The 20,667-nt window shown below is 38.7% G+C and overlaps 1 protein-coding gene across 8 annotated transcripts in view; it reads left to right on the top strand.

Annotated features, from left to right (window-relative positions):
* The window catches only part of ZNF451 (zinc finger protein 451), a 114,224-nt gene that overhangs the window by 31,655 nt on the left and 61,902 nt on the right, over window positions 1–20,667 (top strand). For 5 of the 8 annotated variants that reach the window (XM_064360944.1, XM_064360943.1, XM_064360942.1 and 2 more), the window contains 2 exons: window positions 2,377–2,460; window positions 11,042–11,122. In XM_064360944.1, the coding sequence (XP_064217014.1) occupies window positions 2,377–2,460; window positions 11,042–11,122 (165 nt within the window). Of the gene's footprint in view, window positions 1–1,757; window positions 1,846–2,376; window positions 2,461–11,041; window positions 11,123–12,612; window positions 14,895–20,667 lie in introns of those variants that run through there. The other 3 variants (XM_012441551.3, XM_012441544.2, XM_064360941.1) reach the window with 3 other exon arrangements.

The raw sequence follows: 20,667 nt of genomic DNA, 5'->3' as shown, positions 1-20,667 counted from the left end.
GTGCACGCCTGTAGTCCCAGCTACTCGGGAGGCTGAGGCAGGAGCATTGCTTGAACCTGGGAGGCAGAGGTTGTGGTGAGATGAGATCGCACCACTGTATTCCAGCCTGACGCCTGGCGACAGAGCAAGACTCTGTCTCAAAAAAAAAAAAAAAAGGGATTTTACCCATTTACATCTACCTCAACCGATTAAATATTAGAGCAAACTCTCAGCAGCTCACTAGGAAAATCTTTTAAATACAAGTTGTGCCTACAGATTAACATTTTAAAAATATTTAATTTGCATACAACATTTGAAGAACTACCCATGCGATCTCTTATTCTCAATTGGCCTCCTCAGGTCTCAAGCTTACTAGGTAGAAAGTAAAGTCACAAAGCACTTGGTAGAAATGCAGGAAATATCAAATATTAAACAATAATTACTACAGGCTTAGGCAATAAGATGGTAGTTTTGCATACAAACAAAAACAGGAATCTAAGATGTTAATTTTTTTTTTTTTTTTTTTTTTTGACACAGTGTATCTGTCACCCAGGCTGCAGTGCAATGACATGAATTAGGCTCTCTGCAGCCTGGATCTCAATCTCCCGGCCTCAAGCAATGCTCCTACCTAAACCTCCTAAGTAGCTAGGACTACAGGCGAGGACCACTGCGCCCAGCTAATTTTTGTATTTTTTGTAGAGAGGGGGTTCCCGCATGTTGCTCAGCTGGTCTCCAACTCCTGGGCTTAAGTGAACAGTCCGCCTCGGCCTCCCAGGGTACATGGACCCGCCTGACCTAAAATAATGTTCTCACTTAATTTTTTTCATAAATTTTATTGACAATGATTGGTGTGTGTGTGTCTGAGTGTGTTTTGGTAAGGTATTATCTGAGAAAGATTAAATGCATAGTTGAATAGGAAAGATCTATTTCATAGACTGTGAACACACAAAAGCTTAAAAGGTTAACCTTGGAGCACTCTATAAAATAGATCTCTCATATTCTCTCAGTGTATCTGAGAATATTGAAAAAGCCCATTTCAATATCACTCCTAGGGTTTAGTGATAAGGTTAGGTAGATTCTCGGTTCCCTTTCCTATTTGGCCCTGGACTTCCCATCCCTGTTTTCTTCCTCAGGTATATATTAATACTGGCCGGGCCTGGGAGACTGACGCTAGGGAAGAGGTGAGGAATGAAAGGACACTTCAGATTCTTTCCTGATCTTAAAATTCTGCTAAACCTCCACACAGCCCCTCTCCTCAAAAGTGAATAAATATATAAATTAAAAAATAAACGTCCGTTCCCACCACCCACCATCAGGGCTAAAACAGAAAAATCAGTGCGCTGCGCTCCACAACCATGCCACAACAAACCAATACCAACTCAAACCCTCCCTCATATCGTCTCACATCTTCCCTGCGCTTCTCTGTCCCACAGAACCCAGCTGCCCCGTCTTCACTCCACCGCAGCTGGCATCGTCTAGGCGCAACGCATAGCGCCTAACCTCTAGGTTCTTTTCCTCTCCTTTCCCCCTGGGCGTGGGGCTGTCTCAGGGCCTTTGCGAACTACATTTCCCAGCATCCTGCGCGGCGCGGGGCAGGAAGCCTGAGAATGAGAGAAACAGGCTCCGGGGGATAGCGGGCCAGTGAGGGCCGCTCCTTCTTTGAAGCGGTTTTGCGTCTCTTTCCGCCTGTGGCGTCGGCGCTCACGCAGGGGCGGGTCCCGGTAGCGCGAGGCGGTGCAGGGCGGGAAGGGGAGTCGTGGCGGCTGCGGCGGCAGGGACAGCGGCGACGGCGGCGGCGGCAGGGACAGCAGGAGCGGTGGTGCTGTCAGCGCGGCCGTCGGAGAAATGGGAGACCCGGGGTCGGAGGTGAGTAGTCGAGTGAGGGCCCTGGCGTTCTCAGAGGCGAACCGCGAAGGGTTTGTGTTTTCTGCGGTCTGAGGCCTGGTGCTCCGCCGCAGCCTCCGGGCGATACCTCTTCAGCGTCTTGGGCCGAGCCCTGCTCTGGGGCCTGGTGCGTGTCTGAGCGAGGAACCCGCAGCAACAATGGCCGCCCGGCCCCCCGCACGGGCCCCGGCGTTCGTTGTGGCCGCTGCTGGGCCAGTGAGAGCGTTTTAAGGCAGGATCGCCCTGCGGTAGTGAGCTTGCGTCCCTCCTTCTGGAGTTGATAAGGGGAATTCTGAGAGGCTCGTAACGCGTTTTCGGCGTTCGGTCCCTGCAGCTCCGCACACGCTGTGGCCAGAGCCGACTCCGAGTTCTGCTCCTAGTGGGGTTTGCGTGAAATTGTGCTCAGTTCGTTTTCCTCGAGAGCTCTTTGTTTTTAATTGTTCCTTTCGGAAAAGCTCTCTTCCTCTAATTATGTGGCTGAATAGATGAGCATGTTTTGGCTTGTTTTTATAGATAATAGAATCTGTGCCTCCAGCTGGCCCTGAGGCATCTGAGTCAACAACGGATGAAAATGAGGACGACATTCAGTTTGTCAGTGTAAGTAGCAACTGATGATTGGGTTTTTCCCAGAGTTAAAGACTATGGTGGGCCGTTATGTAATTTTACCTCACCTGGTCATTTAACTAATGTTTGAGTGTCTAATACATACTAGACACTATGGAGCATGGCACAGGATTGGGAAATTTACCAAAAGAGGTATCTGAGCCACCCCCGGTAGCCATCACAAAGAGTATGGCCTAAAGAACGTGTTGTACACTTAATCTCACCCCTTCCTTTCATGTAGACTTAAGATAAAACGCTGGCCTCTAAGATGCTGTTTTGAAATGGAGCAAAGAGTAACTTCTAAAGGCATCATGGAGGAAGGAGCTGCTAATGATGAGCAAGGACAGAGAAAACAGGAAGGGTTGCGAGAGCCCAGAGTCTTAGCGTTATGGTGCTGCTAACATGAAGGCAGATAGCTTGAAGATTTCACTGAGCTCTGAGATCATCATGTTACAGCATAGTACGATTGATGCTCATAGGCAGAATCCTACATCACTGGGAACATGCTTCATTTTTCTGAGTTTCTTCCCTTTGGGACAGTAGTTTTTAAGCCTTAGTAAATGTAAACAGGCAGATTCCTGGACCCCACTGCAGACCTACCGAATCAGAATTTCAAGGTGTGGCCTAGGAATCTTCATTTTCGGACAAATGCAGGGACAGACGGATTTCTGAGCACACTTTGTAAAGCATTGGTTTCTGAAGCAGAAGGGAGTGTTTTATGATATATTTTGGGGTGATTTCATCCATAATGATTGGAGTTTTAGAAAAGCTCTGTGTAAAGTGGTATCTCAGCTCGCTAGGCAGAAAATACTTCTGTCCTAAACTCGTCTTTTGGAATGTGGTAGTTAGTTGCAGTTTAGTATTCAAGCTGTAGAATTTTCCTTTGAGTGTCTGATGTGCATTTGTGGTGGATGTTGGGAAACCATGTGAAACTGGTTATTAAAAGTTTCTTCCCCAGCATTAGGCCCATTTTAGTAATTCATTATTGTATGGTGTTTTAATAGGTTTGTTTAGGAATCTTTCACGAGATTGTTTTTTTGAATTTCTTTACCTTTACCAGTGTATATTGTACTCCTTTTCATTTTGAACTTGGATTTTAGGTAGAGGATGGGGATGAATTGTATCTTGCCCTTTCCTTCACCATGGGCTGAAGTATGTTTAATAACAAGATTGCATGGCTCTTTAGGACAAATATTTCAGGTTCTTCCTGAACCTTGGTATATTTGTGAACAGTGTGTTTTTCTCATAGTGTTTAGTAGAAATAATACTGGGAATGACATACTTCTTTATGAACTATGGCCCTTTGAGAAACACAAGGAGAATCTCTAAGATTTGAAAAATGTTTTATGTAACGAATTACAGTGTAGCTTGTGACTTGTTAATGTAGGCTTGAGTTCAGCTTTGGTTTAAAGGAGTTTTTTATTTTAAATTTTATTTTGAATGTAGAGGATCATGTCTGTCTTTGCATCAGGAATAAAGAATGTACAGTCATTGAGTATCCAACATGATGCAACTGATGCAGGTTCAAAGGTTTGACAGCTCCACATGGAGAAGTGAATTATATGTTTTAAGTGCAATTACAATACTAGAAGAAGCCTATTAAAAATTTTCCCGGCCAGGTGCGGTGGCTCAAGCCTGTAATCCCAGCACTTTGGGAGGCCGAGGCGGGCAGATCACGAGGTCAAGAGATCGAGACCATCCTGGCCAACACGGTGAAACCCTGTCTCCACTAAAAATACAAAAATTAGCTGGGCGTGGTGGCGTGCGCCTGTAGTCCCAGCTACTCTCAGGAGGCTGAGACAGGAGAATTCCTCGAAACTGGGAGGTGGAGGGTGCAGTGAACCGAGATCGTGCCACTGCACTCCAGCCTAGTACCTGGCAACAGAGTAAGACTCTGTCTCCAAAAAAAAATTTCCCTTTACATTTAAGTGGCACCACTTAAATAACAATAATAGCTTAATTATATTTCAAAGTAATATTGTAATATTCAGAGACAGAATCTTTACTTCTCTTGGAATCCTATCTTATATGTGACTCCTCCAGTCAGCAATGCTTATTCAGTAAAGTTGAAAAAGTTTGAGTTCTTCAGATAAAAAATGAGTGTTGTGATTCACTTCTTCGTTTTTACAGTTTGGATTTCATTGCTCTTACTAATCTAATTTTCCCACTTTTAATCCAATTGGTAGCACAGCAGTTATTCTGTGATTTGCAGAATACAGAATCTGAACTAAACACAACATGCTGAAGGAAAGGAGTGATATAGATATGGAGGGGAGGTGCAAAAATGGGCCCTCTGGTTTAAGTTTTATTGAAATATACATAAAAGTGTACAATTCAGAAGTCTGCTTGTTTGATAAGTTTTTGCAAAGCCTGTATACCTGTGTAAACAGCACCTAAATCAAGAAACATAATGCTGCCATAACAAAAACTTCTCATTTAGATCTTTTGTTCTTATTTCTGTTTAGTGATACCTTTTATTCGACTACTATTTTTATATCTTTTTTCCTTGAAATTGCAGATATTTTATCTGATTTACTTCTAAAAAACTAATCGCTGATTATGTGATAGTTGACAGAGCTATTCTAGATATAAAGGTATAAAAACTGCTGAGGGAACCTGTCCTAATTTTGATAACAAAACAAGAGATTCAGGTTTCAGCTAAGATTATTGATACAGTATAGAATTATTGGAAATTTCAAAATCATGAAATCAGGATATAATTTCCTAAATAGCTTCAGTACTGCATAGGTAGAGTATTAATACTTTAGCTGCAGTAGAAGGGAGTCAGGCAGAAAATTGGATTATTTTGCTGGGTGTCCTGGGGCTGTGATTGGTTCAATAAATAAAAGTAGTGTTGAAGCTCATAATATGCAAAGCCATGAGTTAAGTTCCTTGGAGCTACAAAGATTATACATTCTACCCTTAAGGATCAGTATTTTAGTGTGAATGATCAGATAAGAGGTGAGAAGTATGTAAATAGTCCTTAGAGATACTAGAAAGTTATTTTGCAGAAAGTACATAGTAATGTTAAGAAAAAGGACATATGACTTGCAGTTTATCGTAGTAGTAGTTATTAGTAATAATAAGTAGTAGTATTTATATGTGTTTAAAAGGACATTTTGAGTAGAAGAAACAAGAAAAGGCATTAGAATGGGAAAGCAGAGAGGATTATGTGTAGTTCTTAAAGATTTTTTTTGTTTGCTCTTTTAAAGTGGGATAAGGAGGTATGGGCCAGATGGTATAGATCTTAAATGCTGGATTAAATTTTAAGTATAAAATAGGCACAATTGGAAACTATTTGAAATGTTGCCTGTCAGGCAAGTAAGCTGTGTACCTAACTTCTCATATGGGAAAAACATGATGACTTATTTAGGATTTTAGATTTATGCTCAAATCCATATTCTTTGTTTTAGAGAAAACTTTGGTTGTATTAAATTACTTTTTTAGTAGACCATATTTTGGTGTATTGACATGTCTTTTCAATTAGGAGGAGATTGGTGTTTTGGCTTAGAGAATCAGTTTTCTGATAATAGGAATGAAAGCTTTTTATTTCATTAAAAGTATTTCAAAACTTAGAATATTAGTTTAACTGTTTTTCTAAACTGTTTTGCCATGCTTCTACATGTGCCTCTGTCCCTATGTTGTGTGGTATTTGGAATAGCATCCTTTAATTTTTTAATTCTATTTTTATTTAATTTTAAATTTTTATTTTAGAGACAGGGTGTCACTCTTTCCCAGGCTGGAGTGCAGTGGTGTGATCATAGCTTACTGCAGTCTCAAAGTCATGAGCTTAAGCAACCCTCCCGCCTCAGTCTCCTGAGTAGCTGGAACTACAGGTGCACTCCACCGTGCCCAGCTTAGAATCCTTTAATTTTTGTTAGTGGTACAACGGGGGATGAGAATGATGGTTTACTAGTTGATGGATAGAACAAATGCAAATAAAAATACCTTGTAATTAAAGGACCATGTGCAGTTACAGTTGTTAAAGATGTAAGTAGTAATTGTAAATATTATAAGAAATTATTTTTTCTTCATATTTTTATTATAAACGTAACTTCTTTTCAGAAATTGGTAATTTATTTTTGATCATTGTTACAAAGTATTCAGAGATAGGGCAGTAGAGGTCCATTTTATCTTAAGGAAGAAAAAATGTGTTATTTCAGAAACTTAGGTATAAACATTGGTTTAAAAATAGTATTTATGCTTTGAACTACCTCACAATTACAGTGACTATACAGCCAGTTGTGTTTAGAGAACCAAGTGTAATTCACTCAGTTTTCCCGTCTGTTAAATGGGATAATAGTAATAATTCAGTATTTCACCTTGCAAAGCAATTTGGAGATTAAGTGAAACAATGTACGTGAAAAGCTTTGTACAAGGCATGATACAAGGCTCAATAAATGTTATTGATTCTTAGTAAAAGAAATGGAGTACTGAATGTTTTACTTCCGTACGCTCATTTTCATGGAAGTTTTTTCATATCCACTGTGAAAATTAGCTAAAGTATACACTATTTGTGTATAAGTAATCTTTTCCTTTCGAGTACATGTCTGTCCTTGTTTTTCCACTCAATCTTTTTGCCATTTAAGTGATTTTCAGCATGATTCCTCTTCTCATTCTATTCTGTCACTTAAAGCTCAGTAATTTATTTGTTGAATATATAAGTATTGTAAATAACTTATGCTTTTTTTCAATGTTGGATTTTCTGTGATACTTTTTTTTAGGAGATAGGGTCTCACTTTGTTGCTCAGGCTGAAGTGCAGTGCCATAATCATAGCTCACTGCATTCTTGAACTCCTAGGCTCAAGCAGTTCTACCACCACAGCCTCCCAAATAGCTGGGAATACAGGCACACACTACTGTGCCCAGCTAATTTTTTTTGTAGAGTTGAGGTCTGACTCGTTTGCCTAAGGTGGTGCCAGGCTCCTGGACTCAAGTGATCCTCCCTCATTGGTCTCCCAAAGTGCTGGGATTATAGGCATGAGCTACCATGCCTGTCTGTATTTTCTATTCATATTTTCCTTTTCTCTTAATTAGTGTGAATCCTGAAATTATTGTTCTTTAGTAGTTAAAAAATGTTTGCATATCAGTTTAATGGTTCACTGCAAGAATAAATTTCTGATAAGCTTATCTGTCCTTACTGCTGCCCTTTAAATACTACTGCAGCTTTTTTTTTTTTTTTTTTTTTTTGAGACAGAGTTCCCCTCTGTCACCTAGGCTGGAGTGCACTGGTGTGATCTCAGCTCCCTGCAACTTCTGCTTCCCGGGTTCAAGCGTTTCTTGTTCTTTAGCCTCCTGAGTAGCTGGGATTACAGATGTACACCACCATGCCCAGCTAATTTTTGTATTTTTTTTTTTTTTTTTTGAGACAGAGTCTTGCTCTGCCTCCAGGCTCCAGGCTGGAGTGCAGTGGTGGGATCTTGGCTCACTGCAACCTCCGCCTCCCGGTTTCAAGCAATTCTTCTGCCTCAGCCTCCCGAGTAGCTGGGACTACAGGTGCACGCCACCACACACAGCTAATTTTTGTATTTTTAGTAGAGACGGTGTTTCACCATGTTGGCCAGGATGGTCTCGATCTCTTGACCTCATGATCTGCCCACCTCAGCCTCCCAAAGTGCTGGGATTATAGGCGTGAGCCACTGCACCCAGCTTAATTTTTGTATTTTTAAATAGAGACAGGGTTTTGCCATGTTAGCCCAGCTGGTCTCGAACTCATGGCCTCATGTGATCTGCTTGCCTTGGCCTCCCAAAATGCTTACAGACATGAGCCATTGTACCTGGTCTGCAGCTAATTTTAAATTCTATTTTTGATCATTTTCTTTTTTTCATTTTTTTTTTTTTTTTTTGGATGGAGGTTCGCTCTTGTCAACCAGGCTGGAGTGCAATGGTGCGGTCTTGGCTCACTGCAACCTTTGCCTCCCAGATTCAAGTGATTCTTCTGCTTCAGTCTCCTGAGTACCTGGAATTACAGGCGCCCACCACCACACCCGGCTAATTTTTTGTACTTTTAGTAGAGACGGGGTTTCACCATGTTGGCCAGGTTGGTCTTGAACTCTTGACCTTATGTAATTTGCCCGCCTCAGCCTCTCAAAGTGCTGGGATTACAGGCGTGAGCTACTGTGTCCAGCCCATTTTTCTTATTTTTTTCTGGTCCATTTTACTTTTTATATTGCATCCTGTTACTTTTCATTTCCTCTTTACTTTCTGTGCATGGTAACTCTGTCTCTGTGTATTTCTGGTTCCCCGGGGACTTTTGTGGTTTGCTATTTCTGTGGGTCCATAATGAAGATTCCTAATGGATATTTCTTGAAGAGAACAAAGTAAGGTGATTGTATCAATGGGAAAAGCTGTCATATTTTAATCTCCTCTATTTTCTTCTTGGATTGAACATACAATTTCATTCCTTTTTTTTCCTGATACAAAGTCTTGCTTTGTTGTCCAGGCTGGAGTGCCAGTGGCATCATCTCACTCACTGCAATCTCTGCCTCCTGGGTTCCAGCAATTCTTCTGCCTCAGCCTCTTGGGTAGCTGGGACTACAGGCGCCCACCACCATGCCCGGCTTATTGTCCTAGTTTTAGTAGAGATGGATTTCACCATGTTGGCCAGGCTTGTCTTAAACTCCTGACCTCAAGTCATCCACCCGCCTTGACCTCCCAAGGTGCTGGGATTACAGGGGTGAGCCACTGTGTCCAGCCGACATTCTTCATACCAGCTATAGATTTTAGTTTTAAAGTAGGTGATTCAGCTTTTTTGACCATATATTGGAGAGTATTGGTTTGTCGGATCCTTTATTTTTTACTTCCATCTTTACAGTTTGAGTAAAATTTCCAATTCCTTTGTTACAGATTTCTGCCCAATTTTGCCCTCTTGTTTTATCTTGGTGTCTGAATTAGTACCCAAAAGATGGCGGTTTCTTGGTTGAGCAGAAGTCATAGCCTAGGGGAGAAAGAAGCTATCTTTGAGACTGGATGCCTCTTATGGGGAAGAAGATCATTACCTAGATCTCAGCTTCTGTCTCCAACAGTCAGCTTTCTACAATCCTACAAAATCCTTTCCTCAGCCATTATTTCTTCTCCTGTGTTCCTTTCTCTTGTTTCTAACATATTGGATTTCTCAAAAGAATATGGCCTTTTCTACTATATCCTCTAATGTTTTGGAGCCAGACTTCTGTGCTTACTACTTTCTTGAAAGTTGCGCTCTCAAAGACATTTGAAAATGTCCGGTTGCCACGTTCAGTGACATTTTTTTGTTGCTGTGTTTCTGGCCACATTTAACATTGATAGCTTTTCATTGAAGCGATATGATAGTTCAGTTTAGTTCTAGAGTTTAATAGTCTTCTAGGGGAACAGCTCTCAAATTTTCGTTTCCAGGTATGTTCGTACTTCCCAGATTAGAGGCCTGCATTTCCAGCTGTCTGTTAGGTACCCCTGTGTACCACTGTTACTTCAGCCCATAGGAATGTCAGCTTTCTGTTTCTGCTTTCCAGAGTTATACTAATGGCATTCCTATTCTTGTAGTCACCTGAGCTTAGAACCTTACAGATAACTGACTCCTTGTTTTGTTTTTTTTTTAAATAATCTTTATTTTTATTTTATTTATTTATTTTTATTATTATTTTTGAAACAGAGTCTCTGCCTCTGCCTCCCGGGTTTAAGCTATTCTCCTGCCACAGTCTCCTGAGTAGCTGGGACTACAGGCATGCACCACCACACCCGGCTAATTTTTGAATTTTTAATAGAGATGGAGTTTCACTGTATTGGCCAGGCTGGTCTCGAACTCCTAACCTCAGATGGTTTTCCGCCTTGGCCTCCCAAAGTGCCGGGATTACAGGTGTGAGCCACTGGACATGGCCTAATAATCAGTCTTTCTTAGTTTTCCATTTTACTTGTATTCTCTTATATGTCCACTACCATACTCTTCTTGCTATCATCACATTAGTTCTGCATTATCCTGTGCCTATACTGATTAATTATCTGGCTTTCCTTGTTCTCCATACTCCTCTATGTGATTGATCTTCTTGAAACACAGTTCTTATGCTATTCTCTTATTATTATTTTTTATTTTCTTTGCCTTTTGAATAAAATCTAGGCTTTTAAGCCTGACATTCAAGGCCTGGTCAAAGAAGAAATTGGCATGGATGGAAAGAAGGAATGGAGAAGAATTCAGGTTTGATGCTTGACTCTGCAGTGATGGGTGATGAAGCTCAGCTGTTAGTCAAATAATTCATTTTTGAACTTGGATATATTAACAGACTTTGGATACCCATTCTAGGTGTAAAGCACTGGATTATTGTATCTGTATCCTTGTAGTACTGTTTCTGTATTAATTTTCCTTAAGTAATTGACATGGCCCTCATTCTACAGGGGCTTAGGTCCTTCCTTGTCATCATTTTACATTTATGTATTTTGCGTATTTTCCTCTGCTGCTTTTGTTCTGGTTATTTTCTGCTATCTACAAATCTGCCTCTTCAAAATAATTCTTGCCAGTCTCAACCAAAAAAACACTAATAGTTTTAAATGCTAGTTTGGTTTGAATAACTGTTCATGATTTGTAAATTTGCTTGATCCTTTATAGGAAGGACCATTACGACCTGTTCTTGAATACATTGATCTAGTCAGCAGTGATGATGAAGAGCCTAGCACCTCTCATACAGATGTAAGTACATTACATTTGATTTGCATTTCTTCAGTTGTGTCTTTTAAGAGGTATTCTGTAAAGAGAGTTATCAAATCAGTGATGGCCATTTAGAAATAGCGAGTTCTATTAGAATGGGCTAAAATAGATAGTCCAAGGAGTCCTTTGCCCAGATCTCCTACTTCCAGTTTTTTTTCCTCTACTTTGGGTGAGGATATGAAAAAATGATAATATGACTGGGAAATGGTAAGCCTTAGAGGTGATATCTGATAAAAGGGAAATGGAATAAAAACTGCAAGCTTATTGATTCCTCTTTCCCTTCTCTTTTCCTGTACTCTTCCTCAGGTGCCCTATAGAACTGGATTCTTTTGTTCCAGAGCCACATGACCACAGAAAATTTGTTTTATCTTAGGAAAAAGGATATGTAAAGACCCTTTAAGCAATGGAAAGTGTAAGAAGGGTTTATAGGAGATACTTGACTTCAGTCGTCATCCCTTTAACCTTGTCTGTGCCCCACATATTTGGAGTTATCTTACCTGTGACGTACTGGTTGTGGGTTTGACCCTAGGACCAATACTTCCCTTGCTCTGAGAATTGTACTAGTTGAGCCCTTTGTAACAGTCTTGCCTTTCATTTATCCTTGTTTTAGCTCAAACTTCTGTTAGTGGGCTGTTTTCTTGTTGGATTAGAGAACTCTTAGTTATTGTTCAAAGTGGCCACAAAGCTTCTTGCTCTGTGATACAGGGGTTTGAGACCTGAACTTGGAATCAGAATATCTGGGTTTGAGTCCCAGCTTTACTCTTTACAAATTCTGCGACTTTGGATAAATTAAGTAACCTTTTAATCTCTGTTTTTTAATCAAATAAGAATAATACCTACCTCACAGGGTTGTTGTGAGGGTGAAATGAGGTAACAAATTATAACTCCGTGTAACTACCCACCATAAAGTAGGACTATACAACTGGAAAGTTTTGTTATTCATGTAGAATGAATGACAGAATTTTCAAAGGGGCTTAAAAATGACTCTAATGGGGGAGTTTTAGATTTTTTTTTCCTTCTCAGTGGAACTTTCCTTAAGTTCTCTCTGCCATCATTAGCTTCTTGCGTATTTTGAATAGAACTTACATATCTTGAATGGAATGTTTTTTTCTTTTATTCTTATGAATGGTCTCAGCACTTACTCTTATACTAACACGGGACCAAAGAGCAGGCCAGGGTAGCACCACATGAGCTGAGCTTGTTTTTACACTCTCCTTTCTTGTAAACAGAGTCCCAGATTAATGCCAATAGTTGATATTGGGATATTGGGTCTTTGGGGTAGTGAAGCTTGTGGATTTGACTTCTCTGATTCCTTTTGCTGACCTTGAGTGGATTGTACCTTTCATTGTTAATTATAATAATTTAAAAATTGAGTTCTACTTACTGGACATGAATCTCTGCACTTGAAAGTTAACATATTAAAAGGATATTTTTTTTCTTCCTTGGTTTTCTTGTTCATGTGGATAACCCAGAGAATGCCTGAATCTAAGGTGCCATCCTCTGAGAATCATCGCCCAGAAATGTGCTCTAGCTGCAATGTTCCTCTTCCCATTGGAGATAGCAGCTCCTTCTCTGGGAGTTGTTCCAGCAGTCCTGAAAGGATAGTTTCTCAAACTTCCTCTGTTGAGAACCCATTGGAGAACCAGAAAAATAATCAAAATAATTCAGATACTAAGATCTCTGAGACACAGACCCTTAAATCATCACAGAATTTTCACACTCTGCCTTCATCTCCACTTCTGGTTCCCCATGAATCTTTGGCCTCTTCTGAGGTCAAAGAGAATTTACATATAGATTCTTCTTCAGCTTCACAGCATGGACAGGATGCCATCCTCTATCTCCAGACACAAGTAGCTGAGATGTCCCGAGTGATACGTGATCTGCAGTCCAGGAGCTGTTTTAGATTTCATCATTCTAGGCCAAATGAGAACTCCTCAGTTCCTTGGGACATCTCCACCTCTAAGGAGGAAAATTTATCCACAGTTGAAGAAGAAACTGATTACAAATCACCATCAACTGATGACAAAGGGCAGCCATCTGACCCCAGCCAATCTAGTTTCACAGGTCTTTTGAAGAGAATGGAACAAAGAGGTGTTATAAAAAGGGTGACATTACAATCAGAAGCGGAATCATGTGAAGGGAAACCTGATTGTGTGACCTCTAAAAAACGTTTGGTTCCTCCATTGCATCCTCTTCTGAGAATTGCCACCACTGAGGTTTTTAAAGACCCTGCTGATTGTCATCCTTCTTCCTTCATGGGACACAGGGTATATCCTGTGGCCAAGGACACCTCTCCTTTCCAACCAAACCCACCAGCTGAAGGTCCCATTGTAGAAGCATTAGAACACAGCAAAAGAGGAAACACAACATCCCCTCTAGATTCTACCTCAAAAGAAATGGAGGTCATGGGTTGTAGATTTTACCATGCTGCCTCAATTGCAGCTCGAGCTGCTAGCTACATGGCCTATATGACTCAATATCAGCGTAAACTCTGGGAAGACATGGAAGATCTGGTTCATGACCCAGAGTTTGATCGTGGAAAAGCAAGATGTATTATATCTGATGGTATGGATGCAGGCCTTTGGCAACTTTGTACTACTAGGGACATAATGGACTCTGTAGTCAGAGTTATGGCCATGGCCATAGACTACAGAAGGCAGGCCTGGCTTCGACTTACATCTCTCACTAAGAAAACCCAGGAGAAGATCTCCCACTTGCCCTTTGATGGTACTTCCCTTTTTGGACAAGATGTAAAAGCTGTTGTTGCAGAAGAGAACAGTATAAAAGAAAATGACTATAAAGATCACAATAAATACTATAATCAGCATCGATACTTTTATAGTCATGATCCGAAAGCACATTATCACAATAGAGGATACTCCAAAGGGGATTGGTACAAACCTCGAAACCACCCCTATAGATACAGAAAGAAGGGAGAGTCTCCAGAACGCCATGGGTACAAGAATTAATAACCTGTTTTATGTTCAGCAGGATAGTCATCCAAGATCTTAACTATTTTACTTGTTCCTCCTGTACAAACAGGATCTACAGGTAGGAAATCATCTCAAAAACTGAATGCATGTCTGGAATGATCACAGCTGACATTTGAATTCTAGACTTTTGAAATGAAATATGTAATAAAGAAACTCGTGATTTATCGGCCAAGTGAGCAGTGGAGACTTTCTTGAAAGGAGGGTTGAACAAATGTTTATCCATTATTTCTGGTCCAAAATAAGTTTGAAGGAGGACCACTCAGGAATCTGAATCCTCTTGTTATTAAAGAAAAATATAAAGATTTGTTCCTCAGGAAAATCTTATTTGTAAACTGAGGACTAGCAGATTTTGAATCTAGAAATAACCTAATACTAGATCTCTGTTTACTAAGACCAGAAGTAAATTCTTCATTTTTAGGTTATCAGTGCTTCCTTGTTCAGGCTTCAGTTTGACAGATCTTCACAAAATGACACATCTGTTACAATGTCTTTATGTCAAGATGGTCAACTCACCAAGAGTTCATACTGCTATCAAGCTCTGTGAGACTTCAGAATCAGCTGTGAAGCTTTGGGTCAACTAGAATTCAAATCAAATTTTGCCAAATCCAGTTTGCTTCCCTTTGGAATGACTAGATGTCACAGGTCTACTATGGACACCAATTGGAAAAAGACTTCTACCTGTAACATCTCTGTAGAAATTGCACAGTATCTTCATCAAGACTTTGATGGCCACCATACCATCACTACTTATAAAGCTACATGTGAGGGAATTTCTTTGTTGTCATCAATCCTAATAATCTTTGACCTATCAAGCTCTCATATCAAGCTGTATGACTGAATCATGGTAGTCTCTCACTATAAGCTGGGCCTTTCACCAAGATGGCCTTCTTAAACAACCTACCTTCCAAACATGTAATTCTTTTGAGCTTGACAGTGCATCACACTCTAAATACAAAAAAGTTATGCACATCAGTGCCCTGGGAATAAAGGATGTTACTCACACCATCCAGGCATGCAAATCTGTACTCTTAAGAGCAAGAATACCAAACATGCCTGACAATCTTGTCCTCTTATTGTAATAAAGAGGGATACTGTCCATCTAGATTTTATTGAGAATCCTTAAGATTTAAAGCATAGCTGTGGATGTAGTGAAGAGAACAAGCCACACAGTTCTGTTTCTGGATATCTAAGTGATGATATCCATTAATGATTTGAAAGGCTAAAATCAAGACTTAAGCGATACATTCTTGGTTAATTGGTTAATTTAGTCAGACTCCTAGTGTAATAGATGGCTTATCTTTTTGCTCCCAATTGGTCCCAGTAATAGTTTTTCACCGTACTGGAACTGGCAGCAGATACCTCAATTATATGTCCCACAGTATCTTCTCCTTAGACTCAAGGTAGTGGATGTATGATATATCAGCCCTTAGATCCATGTCTTCACAGCATGACATCAAGAATGGAGAATATGTCAAGTTTGAGGGGTCTGAATACATCACCTAGTATTATTTACTTTGCAGCCAAAAACAGTTATTTTTCTTTTTATTGACAGACTTAATACTGTAACTTCTGCATTTTTTCATCTTGATCAAGGCATTTTGTGTATACTACTAATGGAATATGGCACTATTTTATGGTTTATGTGGTTTCTTTTCTTGCCATAGTTCTTGCACAGTGGTAATTGACATTTTCTCTGGTGCCACACTTTTTAATAGTTTATTGGAAGCTCATTCCTACTGCCTCATTGTAATCATATTCAGCATCCATTTTTAAATCTGCTTTTCTTCCTTATTTGTGCTACAGTGGTTGAAGGCATAAATTTTCCTACTTGGAAGAAATTATTTTGTCAGATAACTTCAGGATACTGGTCTTGTTTGTCCTATTTGTAGATTAAACTTGAACTTTTCTTAATAAAGAAGATGTCATTTTGCAAATTTAGCCCAGTCATATAAAGAGTTAATATTTACCTTATTTTCTTTTGTATTTTACACAAAGTTTTATTCCTGCTTCTGTGGAAATAGGTCCATGCCAATGTTCTCTACAAACTGTGTTTCAAACCAAATTCTAGAAGAATATTGGTTACCTGAAAAGAAACAAAGGCCTGAGAAACCATACATAGATTTTTGTAGCTTATGTGTACTCCACCAATCAAGCAATCTCATGTGCTCTTGATATTGGCACTGTAGTTTTATCTTAAAGGATTTGCCACTAGCAGGTTCCCGACTAGCTAAGGCTACTTCAGACTCTTTACTTTCCATTTCTCCCCTTTTCCTTCTGTGAATTAGATGCTGTGTCATAAACTTGGTGGTTTTTGAAATACCTTTATTTCAAACCTTAAACTAAACCAAAATAAGTTATGCCTGAAAATGTGATTGTCTGAAACTATTTTGGCACTTCCCTTTAATGTGCTTCTCCTCCCCTTCGCCTTTTAAATTGTGGTTAAAAAAAAAAGACACGTAAAGCTTAGTACCTTAACCATTTTTTAAGCCTATGGTAGTGTTGACTATATTCACACTGTTGCACAGTTCCTCCGTTCTCAAATATTGGTAAGATGATATTGCTGTTCTCTTTTCCTCTTGTGATATTTATGTTGCTCAGTAATTTAGTAAAAGTATCCTTTCTTAGTTACTCTCACTGATATGCCCAAGTATCTCCAGATACTCTGTTTTACTCAAAGTGTAAAGGTATTGGGAAATCATCAAATTGGTGACCAACTAGTTCTGAAAGGATTTGATAAGTTTAATAGGGATGGGGACAGAATGAAGATTAGGAAGAGTTTTTCGCTATAGATTATTTTCTTGACTGCAAAAGAAATGCCCTTAATGTGTTTATTTTTTATTATTTTAAAATCTCTGGCATACTTGAATGATGATAATGTTATAAAACTTAAAGTGGGGATTTGGTCTAGGGAGATGACCCCAATAGAATCAGAAACTCTTAATTAATCAGATAATAAATATTCATATTATGCCTGCCATGTGCAGAGCCTGCAACAAAATTCTCTACTAGGCCAGCCTCTAATGTTTAAATACCTCTAGGTTTTCTAGGAGGCCTTGGAGTCGTTGCAAGTTTAATGATCTGGTATTCTCAAAAAGGATGTATCTAATGATCTTTTTTCTTCAAAGTGTTATTTCTTGATTAGATGTAAAATGTATACAGAGACAATATGGTTTCTTGTAGTTACTGTGTATACAGAAGTACTGTTTCCATTTTTATATGAAGTGCCTTTTTAAATTCTACCGTTTTCTTTAAAACTTAAACTTTGATGTCTTGCATATATTGCTGGTGATATTTATGTGAGTTTTGTACAGTGATTTAATCTTGTACTTTATTACTGTATCATTTGTACAATTGCACTATCTAAATGTACTCCCTTCTGAATGTTAATTTGTTTTCTTTATAGCACTGTTGATTCATTTCAGAAGATTGTAGAATACCTTCCTCTCCCTTATTTAACTAACTGGACAGTAGTTCCTTTTCGTTATTAGTGAGTGGCCAATTTTGGGGGGCCTTAAGGCAGCTTTGTTTTCTGTAGATATGTTCTAGGTTTTCTGATTGTCTCATATCTAACCTTGTTTTTAGCCGTGGTAACACAACTTATATTTGATAAGTGGATGTGTTTACTTGGTTAGAATAAGCAAGGACATTTTTTAAAAGCAGTAAATTTGCTGACACTTTATCTTTTTGTTTTTTTTAAAGACTGAATGACAGCTTCCTTAGTATAATTACATTTAAACTTTTTTTTTTTTTAACTGTGTGGCAGCTTCTTTATCAGTATAATTCCATTTATTTACTTAGCCCTCAAAATGACATTTTGAAGGGAGCATAAACTCTTTCAGGCTACTTGGACACTGTTTAGTATTCTGTATTAATACTACACTAATAATTTACTGAGTGATACCTAAGTGACCTGATTGATAATGTCCTTAAGGACCTGATACATCCAGGATAACCTCTCAGGTAATGTAAACAAGGAGGTTGAAAAAGACATTCCAGAATCCCTTTGTCTGGTAAAATTGGGTACTGATGTGGATGGACATGACATTCATTATTCTTGAAGATACAACTAGTTGACTAGGATTCTGATGAAGGCTTGATATTGTGGATTAGACCTTTGTAGAAATAGTTTAAAGATTGCAATAAGTGAAATCTTTTTTTTGTTTGTTTTTGTGTTTGTTTGAGATGGAATTTCGCTCTTGCCCAGGCTAGAGTGCAATGGAGTGCTCACTGCAACCTCCGCCTCCTGGGTTCAAGCAATTCTCCTGCCTCAGCCTTCCAAGTAACTGGGATTACAGGCATGTGCACCATGCCTGGCTAATTTTGTATTTTTGGTAGAGACAGGGTTTCTCCATGTTGGTCAGGCTAGTTTCAAACTCCCGACCTCAGGTGATCTTCCCTCCTCGGCCTCCCAAAATGCTGGGATTGCAGGCGTGAGCCACTGCGCCCGGCTGTGAAATCTTTTTTTTATGTGAGGCGTATTTTGCCACAGTCTTGCACTGTTTAGGTTCTCTTGTCTTTTGGAATTTACCATTCTGTACTTAATGTTAGTGGCTAGTCCAGTAATTGATTGTCTCATCTGTATGCATCTTATGCATGTGATTCAATTGACTAGATCAATTCTGTATGGTTTATCTTAGTAGATACACAAACCAGTCTTTATTTTTTACTAAGGAAATATATAGGTGGAAGTTGTCAGTAAACATGATTATTGTATTGAATGCAAATCTTTTTATTATTTTTCCAGATATATTGAGTTTTATAAACCATTAAAATATTATTTTATGAAATTTCCCTTCCTGGATGGATGAAGAGAATATTGTTTTATTAAATCTTATCTTATTAGTGGGAGATATTTGTACTTCTTTATCTTTTCATTTACTTCATTTTTGTTGTAATGAAAACTTTAGAGTGTTTGATACCATTGAGATAACTTACTACTGGAAATTTTGCTTGCTTCCTGTGGGATGTATCTGGAAGTGGTCACAGCCCAACCGTGTCCTTTTGACGTTGTTAGTATATCAGTTATTCTTTGTTTTGATCTTTTCTTCTCCTGTATTCAGCACTTCTTTCTGAAAGAATGTCTGATCTTCCCATAATCTCTTCGATGTAGATTATATTTTTTATTCTATCAGTGTATACTAGGCAAGATTTTGATGTGGCTTTGTATTTGTATATTTAAATACCATGTCTTAAACATTGTTAGAAGAGATATTCTAGTTTCTCCTAATGTCCCTTTTCAAAAAAATGTAGCCAGTCCAATATCTCAAACTATACTTTGGTTTTTGAATTTAAATCAACTTTTAGTGCTGCCTTGCTTAATGGTAGTATTACTTTCTCATTTCTACATGTTCACACAAATTTGTTATATATAGTTTATAGTCAGATGCATCTTATAAAAATTTTGAAGCCCATCCCTATGGATTTATTATAGTAAAGCTGTGATATATTGTATTTTAAAGTTAACCCGTTTTCTCTAGGTTTTAAGGGCTTTACAGGTTGAGGTAACTATTTCAAATGGTCTATTGGGTGTTTTGATACTTTGTCAAGAATTCAATAAGAATTTTCAGGTTGTCTGTATTTTCTTTTAGGACTTTGGAGATCTTTCAAGTTGTATTGTTTTCTTGTATTCCTGAGTATATTCCTTTGGCTAATGAAAGTAAATAGTTTATATTTGGTGATACTTTTAAAAATCCTACTTTGACCTTAACTGCTTCAAGCATTATGTTATAGGTTTAGTTAATAGTCCTTTTGTAAGACTTAACTTTCATATGCTGTCTTTTCTCCATGAGCTATCATAGTACTTTTTTTCTTTCATTACCCATAAGGGTGGCTCTATCACAGCATTCACTTTTAAGGGCTACAGTTAGATAGACCTCTTGTTAACTCCTACTTTTATTTGTGATGGCTGTGTTTCACACTACCTTGATTTATAAATGTAGTAATGTGTTAAATAATTACCTTGTTGTGGTCCCTTAATACCTCTTTTGATTGGTGAGGTAACAGTGATGTGGATGATGAAATAAAATAATAAAAACATTAACCCAAGTCACTAAACACAGTTTTCAATTCATTTTTTTTTACATATTTAATTTATATTTAACTACTGTTAGGTATGCAGCCCATTCCTTTCTGCCTTCAGTAGAGTATAGTTATATAAGTAGTTTCATTTAGATTCTTGGCACAGAGTGGCCTGTGTATTGATCTTTCTTTAATGGCTTAGAACAACTTTATATTCTAACAGGTCTTGGAAGCATGTTTATAGCCTTGTGTCTAATTGTCATCTTCCTGCCTGGGAAGGCAGTAGAAGAAAGAATCTACATTTGTATAGCCTATAGTAGAGGCTCTGTGCTGGTTGCAAGGCACTCTTGAGAGAGAAATTCATTGTTACTTTGCAGATGAAGAACTGAAACTTAAAGAATCATTAAGCAACTTGCTCAGGTGGTGGAACTGAGCTTTAAATACAGACTTTTTCCAATCTCAATTCAACATTATACTAGGCTGCCTCCATGTGTTTTTCAAAGCCCCATTCAAGTC

Source organism: Aotus nancymaae, unplaced genomic scaffold (genome assembly GCF_030222135.1).
Source record: "Aotus nancymaae isolate 86718 unplaced genomic scaffold, 86718_ANA_hifiasm-v0.15.2.pri h1tg000040l, whole genome shotgun sequence".
NCBI lineage: Eukaryota > Metazoa > Chordata > Mammalia > Primates > Aotidae > Aotus > Aotus nancymaae.
The sequence above is the reverse complement of the archived record's forward strand: the minus strand, read 5'-3'. Positions and strand labels throughout refer to the sequence as shown.